Source organism: Orycteropus afer, unplaced genomic scaffold, assembly GCF_000298275.1.
Source record: "Orycteropus afer afer isolate SDZICR_OR568_19922 unplaced genomic scaffold, OryAfe1.0 scaffold00577, whole genome shotgun sequence".
Lineage (NCBI taxonomy): Eukaryota > Metazoa > Chordata > Mammalia > Tubulidentata > Orycteropodidae > Orycteropus > Orycteropus afer.
Genome location: NW_006922164.1, coordinates 1,364,541 through 1,371,889, shown reverse-complemented (window position 1 = coordinate 1,371,889; position 7,349 = coordinate 1,364,541). Strand labels below are relative to the sequence as shown.

At 42.6% G+C, this 7,349-nt stretch overlaps 1 protein-coding gene across 1 annotated transcript in view; it reads right to left on the bottom strand.

The window, feature by feature from the left end:
* The window catches only part of ANOS1 (anosmin 1), a gene marked incomplete at its 5' end in the record, with an annotated part of 224,888 nt that overhangs the window by 40,465 nt on the left and 177,074 nt on the right, over window positions 1-7,349 (bottom strand). Inside the window, 2 exons of the mRNA XM_007956168.1 lie at window positions 71-215; window positions 3,119-3,324. Of these exons, the coding sequence (XP_007954359.1) occupies window positions 71-215; window positions 3,119-3,324 (351 nt within the window). The remainder of the gene's footprint in view (window positions 1-70; window positions 216-3,118; window positions 3,325-7,349) is intronic.

Here is a 7,349-nt window from a genome sequence, read left to right as displayed (position 1 = left end):
CGGAGTCGACTCCACGGCACACTGGAACAGCAACAGGTCAAACATGCTAAAGAACTGCAAGGCCACTTACTGTTGCGGGTGGTGTGGATGGACGTGAAATGAAGAGACACCTTTGCGCTTTTGAGGCGTGTCTGCCCCCAGTATGCAATGGCCTGCAGTTCCACCATATAGCTGCTGTCTGGCTGTAGTCGCTCCAGGAGCACAGAATTGTGGGACTGCAAATAAAGACGACATATCTGAACTCATTATCCACCTTCTGCACCTCTCATCTGTACTGCAGAAACACACGAGACGTTATGAAGTCTGCCACCTCCTTTAGCTTATGTGTCTACGGTTTTCTAAGACAGAATGTTTTCATCTTTACCAGTTGAAAACTAATCCCATAGAAAGGCCAAAACATATGTTTCCTAATGATGCTCCTAATCCAACTAATGGATTGTGTCAAGCCCTTGGGAATGGCTGATTCCGCACCCCCTTGTCGATTGCATCTCACAGAGAGAGGGGAGCTGTTTGTAACTAACAGGGACTCAGGGTGGTACATTTTATGCCTTATGATGATACCTGGAAAGATAAGGAAATGGCACCAGTTCTATTTCTTTGATCTCTATTCTAAATCTTCAGTGAGTAAAGTTCTACCAAAGGTATAAGAAATATCAACCAGAAAAACATACGGTCGGATTTTTCTGCTATTATGATTGTGAATGTCAGTTTTATGTGTGTGATGTTCAACATTAAAGGAAGAAAATCAAAACAGTGTCATTTACCAATAACCTTAAGCCAGATAGGAACCTCTTGACCAAGGTCAAGATCAAGTGACCTGTTCCTGTGAACACAGCTAGTGAATAGTGAAGCCAAGGCAGAGACCTGGGTCTCCTATCTCTGAACTGACTACTTTTTCTATGGCACCCAAGTGCAGTAGAATGGTGGAGTCCTGTATAAGAGCTTGTGATGAAAGGAAATCAAGGCATTGATGACATCAGATGACTCTTGGGCCAAAGGAAGACCTATAAGTTAATGATCAAATCAGTGAGCCGCCTTTAGCAGAGTCCTGGGATGGTGCAAACAGTTAACACCTTCGACTGCTGACCAAAAGGTTGGAGGTTCGAGTCCATCAAGAGGCACCTCAGAAGAAAGACTGGCGATCTCCTTTCAAAAACTCACCTACTGACAATCCTACGTAGCCATCTATTCTGACACACATAGTTTGCCATGAGTTGGACTCAACTTGATAACATCTGGTTACTTACTGATTATCTTCAGAAATGGGAAATCATTGATTCCAAAGAAGAGAAATATGTGCTTTCTCGGGTTCTTTTGCACAGGTGGTCCCTGCTTATGATGTATTCTGAATTATGATGAACTGCACTTAACACCTGTCTTACTTTTTTAGTACGTCTCATTGTCAGTAATGTGTACTGCATAAATGTTGCACATAATGGCTGATGTTATCATTCTCAGATGTTCTCTCACAAATGTCCAATGTTATGATTTATAAATATACTGATATTAAAAGGCAATAGTAATGGAAACTAAAAAAGAAATGAGGTATTCAATTGACATCAGAAACGACTGACCACTGAGTCAGAACAGAACCCCCTTGTAAATCAGGGACAGACTGTGTTCTTCTGGTGTCTAATCCTAATCCTCATGTGATCAAACGTTCACACTGGGAACCTTAATGATTCATGTGACATGTAGCTTTCATCTTGTGGACTGAAAAATACTAGTCATTCAAAAAACTCACCCATGATTTGGGCTGCTCTGGGGCTCTGACCAATTAGAACTGAATTTGCAGTTCACATTGTATTCATCTGATTGGTCTGTGACAGAAATGAATTGCCACTTTTCCTCCTATCCTTTGATGCTACAGGCTCTCAGTGGACGGGGGTGAGGGAGTTAGCATCTCAGCCTGTGCCCTTTGCTTTTCCATTTCTGTGACACAGTGTCAGCTCTTAGTTGGTTCCATGAGACAGACAGGCAGCACCTCCACTGCCTGTAAAGCCCTTCATAATCTAAGGTGGAACTGCCTGAAAGGGCCTTAAAATTAAGAACCAAGAGTTTAACGACTATCAGTGACAGCAACTTTTGGTGACGTATATATTTTTAAAGGGCACACATACAGGAATCTTTAGTGCAAAAAAAAAAAAAAAAAGCCCTCTCATCTTTTTAAGTCTTTTCAAAAAGGCTTTCAAAACTACACGTGTGTATTTCTGGAGTTCATTTTGTGAATTGGGGGGACGGGTGTTTATGTGAGTTTTATAATGACAAGATAAAGAAACACACACTAAAGGAGGCTTGAGAACTTCTGTAGACGACATTTCATGTGATTCAAAACGCTCGCTATCACAGACATCTCACGGCAGAAAATGGTTCAACGAAGATTTTATTTCCTGGAATCTTGGGGGGAAATGGTAAATTCTTCCAATCAGTGAGAAAAACATAGTGTCAAACGTGCACATGCTGGGCTGCTCAGTGTTCCCCTGATTAGAGCACAGATGGAAACACCATGCGACAGAAAAACCTGGAAATTTGCTTCTCAATGTACAAGGAACACTAAAAAAAAAAAAAAAAAAAACATTGACCCATGTCACTTTAGTTTTGTGTACTTCACTGTACATAAATTACATTTCAATAAAATGCATTAAAAAAAAAAGACCTAACGGTATGGACGTTCAGAGTTACGATCTTGCTAGTTGTTCCTCTGATGTCATGGCTGCCATTTTGACATGAGTAGGAGTCTCTGGGTGGCAAAAACTGTTGAGTGCTTGACTACCGGGCAAAAGGCCAGCAGTTTAAACCCACCCAGGGGTGTCTCGGAAGACAGGCCCATAACCTGGAGAGCCGCCGAGCGGTTCTACTCACACACAGGGTTAGCAGGAGTCAGAGTTAACTGGGTGGCAACTAACCACAACAACAGGCCCCACACCTAGGCAATTCGGCCACTGAAAAGGCAGAACTGTTGTCAGGCTCTCCATTCTCTGAATGCCCGCACTCCAAGAAAAATGTGGGAAGCTTCCAACCCTTCCCTTCTGTTAGCTCAGCAAAGGCTTCCTCTCATGTTCTGTGAGTTAAATGTCCATGGCATTGAGAGCACTCCTCCTTCCAGGTTCCCACTTACCCCATCTGTAGTCTTTCTCCTCTTCTTTTTGGTGGGGACAAGGGACTTGCTGCTGACCGTCCAGCTCCAAAATACTTTGTAGTGATGCACGGGGATATCTGGTTCCTCGGGAAGATCCCAAACGATCGCCACGGTCACGCTGCCATCACTGTTGATGGTGGAGTTTGCAAGCCGGAGATTAGCCGGAGCTGGTGGTGCAGATGGGTCTGAAATCCCAGTCAAAAGACAAGCCGTTTTACTCAACAACCAAGGATGACGACACAGCCGAAATACTTACGCACGTAATGACAACTTTCCAAGGCACGAAGCATTGCCCTTCATATGCTGAAAAACAAGCACTAGGTAAAAAACCGGTTGCCGTGGAGTCGACTCTGACTCCTGGCGCCCCCATGTGTATCAGAGAGGAAGTGTGTTCCACAGGGTTTGCAATGGCTTACTTTCAGAAGCACATCACCAGACCTTCCAAGGCGCCTCTGAGGGCACTAGAACTGCCAACCTGTCAGTTAGCAGCCAAGCCTGTTAACCATTTGCACCACCCAGGGCTCCAAGCACTTAGTAGGATTCCCCTTTTTAGGGGATCTGAACACAGTCTATACAATATAGTCTTAAAATACAGCCTATAAATCACACCACACACTCTTTTGGTCCAATTTTGTAATACACAGTGCTCCTTCTAGGCATTTCCATACCAAAACTTTCCAGGCAAACTTTCACTGTCTTGAAATTAATAATTTTCTGTAAAACACACTAAAATTGTTTGTGGGTTAGTTGATCTAAATAGATAAGCAAAGTTGAATCACTTTTGTACACTCTGAAAAGGAAAAGATAGGAATCCAATTCAAAGAGCTGTTTGCATTTTAGGGGTCCTGCAGCCTTTGATCCTTGCTTCAGTCAAGAGCGGCAAAGACAGGTGAGAAAGCAAATTGCCCCATTTTTGATCCTCATCACCGACTGGCTGACTGAAAGATAATAGCCATTGTTGTAATTTGACTATTTCTGGTTTGTCTCACAAACCAAAGCCTTCTCTGCTGTCAAGAGAGAGATTAGGTTCTGGAATTATTACTCTACAAATCCCCATGTGAAATACATACACGTGAAGATGACTAAATATGTGTTAAGCTGGAAGGTCTTGAAGTGATGTGCCCCACTGGGCAACACTCTGCAGAAGAGCTCATTAGTTGTTAAAAGCATGGATGGCACTTCGAGGGCTGAGTGCACTTGACCCACACCAGGATTTTTTCAATTGCCTCACATGCACGCAAAGGCTGGACAGTGAATAAGGAAGACTGAAGAAGAAGTGATGCCTTTGAACTAGGTTTCAGTGAAGAACATTGAGTATACCAGGGATGGCCAGAAAAACAGATCTGTTTTGGAAGAAGCACAGCCAGAGTGTTCCTCACAAGCAAGGATGGTGAGACTTTGTCCCCTGTGCTTTGGCCACATTGTCAGGAGGGACCAGTCCCAGGAGAAGGCTATCATGCTTGGTAAAGTAGACGGTCAGGGAAAAGGGGGAAGACCCTCAATGAGATATACTGACACAGTGGCTGCGACGATGGGCTTCAGCATAGCAGCGATTTCAAGCATGATGCAGAACTGAGTCGTGCTTCGTTTTGTTGTATGGTGGCTCGCTATGAGTCAGAACTACTCGCAACACCTAACAAGGGGTCTCCACTTCTTGTTTTGCCACAAATTGAGCAAGTGTGGCTGCTTCTCACCACAAAGGATTTATAGGAGCTTTGTTTTCAAGATGCCTCCACAGGAAAAGTGTTGCCTGTAGTTCAAACTATAATACCACCTGCATGGAGGTGCAAAGAATATCTTGTTCGTTTTTGTTAAGAGTTGGCTCCGGCGACTGTGTACTGCAGAATAGAACTGCACTCCACAGAGTTTTCCTGGCTGTAATCTTAGCATAAGCAGCTCACCAGGCCTTTCTTCTGCAGTGCTGCTGAATGGTTCGAACCACCAGCCTTTAGGTGAGCCGCTAAGCACAAACCATTTATACCACCTAGGGACCTTAGGTCACCACTAGTCTGTCAGTTTGTCATACTGTGGTGGCTTGTGTGTTGCTGTGAGTCTGGAGACTGTTCCATCAGTGTTGCAAATACCAGCAGGGTCACCCATGGTGGACAGGTTTCAGCAGACCTTCCAGACTAAGACAGACTAGGAAGAAGGAAGGGGCCATCCATGTCTGAAAGAACTGGCCAGTGAAAACCTTAGGAATAGCAGTGAAACACTGTCTGATATATTACAGGAAAAAATGATGACTAGCCCTGAAACATTGTCCAGAAGCTTTATGAATAGCCCTGAAACATTATCTGATATAGTGCCAGAAGATGAGCCCCTTAGGTCGGAAGGTACTCAAAATACGACTGGGGAAAAGCTGCCTCCTCAGAGTAGAGCCAACCTTAATGATGTGGATGGAGTAAAGCTTTCAGGACCTCCATTTGCTGACGTGGCATGACTCAAGATGGGAAGAAACAGCTGCAAACATCCATTAACAGTCGGAACATGGAATACACCAAGTATGAATCTAGGAAAATTGGAAATTGTCAAAAATGGAATGGAATGCATAAAGATCGATGTCGTAGTCATTAGTAAGCTGAAATGGACTGGTTTTGGCCATTTTGAATCAGACAACCATATGATCTACTATGCTGGGAATGACAAAATGAAGAGGAATGGTGTGGCATTCATCATCACAAAGAATGCCTCAAGATCTCTCCTGAAGTACAATGCTGTCAGTGATAGGATAATATCCATACGTCTACAAGGAAGAACAGTTAATACCACTATTATTCAAATTTATGCACCAACCACCTAAGCCAAAGATGAGGAAATTGAAGATGTTTATCAACTTCTGCAGTCTGAAATTGACTAAACATGCAATCAAGATGTATAGATTATCACTGGCGATTGCAATGCAAAAATTGGAAATAAAGAAGAATCACCAGTAGTTGGATAATATGGCCTTGGTGATAGAAATGTTGCTGGAGATCACAAGATAGACTTTTGCAAGACCAATGACTTAGTCATTGCAAATACATGTTTTTTCAACAAAACAAATGGCGGCTATACACATGGAGTTCGCCAGATGGAGTGCACAGGAATCAGATCGACTACGTCTGTGGAAAGAGGCGAGGGAAAAGCTCAATATCTTCAGCCAAAACAAGGCCAGGAGCAGACTGTTGAACAGATCATCAATTGCTTGTATGCAAATTTAAATTGTAGCTGAATAATATTAAAACAATTCCATGAGAGCCAAAATACAACCCTGAATATATCCCACCTGAATTTAGAAGTCACCTCAAGAACAGATTTGATGCATTGAACACCAATGACCAAAAATCAGAGGAATTATAGGATGACATCAAGAACATCATCCATGAAGAAAGCAAAAGGTCATTAAAAAGACAGGAAAGGAAGAAAAGACCAAAATGGATGTCAGAAGAGACTCTGAAACTTGCCCTTAAATAGAGAGTAGGTAAAGCAAATGGAAGAAATGACAAGATAAAGGAGCTGAATAGAAGATTTCAAAGAGCAGCTCAAGAAGACAAAGTCAATTTTTATAATGAAATGTGCAAAGACCTGGAGTCAGAAACCAAAAGGGAAGAACATGCTTGGTATTTCTCAAGCTGAAAGAACTGAGGAAAAAAAAAAATAAGCCTCAAGTACCCATATAGAAAGATTCTATGGACAAAATATTGAATGATGCAGGAAACATCAAAAGAAGATGGAAGGAATACACAGTCACTGTGCCAAAAAGAATTGGTCGATGTTCATCCATTTCAGGAGGTGGCATATGTTCAAGAACAAATGGTATTGAGGGAAGAAGTTGAAGCTCCACTGAAGGAAACGGTTAAAAACAAGGCTCCAGGAATTGACAGAATACCCATTGAGATGTTACAACAAATGGATGCTACACTGGAGGCACTCACTCGGCTATACCCAGAAATTTGGAAGACAGCTACCTGGCCAACTGACTGGAAGAGATCCATATTTGTACCCATTCCAAAGGCATCCAATATCATTAATATCACATGCAAGTAAAATCTTGCTGAAGATAATTCGAAAACAGTTGCAGCAGTATATTGACCTGGAACTTCCAGAAATGCAAGCTGGATTCAGAAGAGGACATGGAACAAGGGATGTCATTGCTGATGTCAGATGGATCTTGGCTGAAAGCAAAGAATACCAGAAAGATGTTTACTTGTGTTTTATTGACTATGCAAAA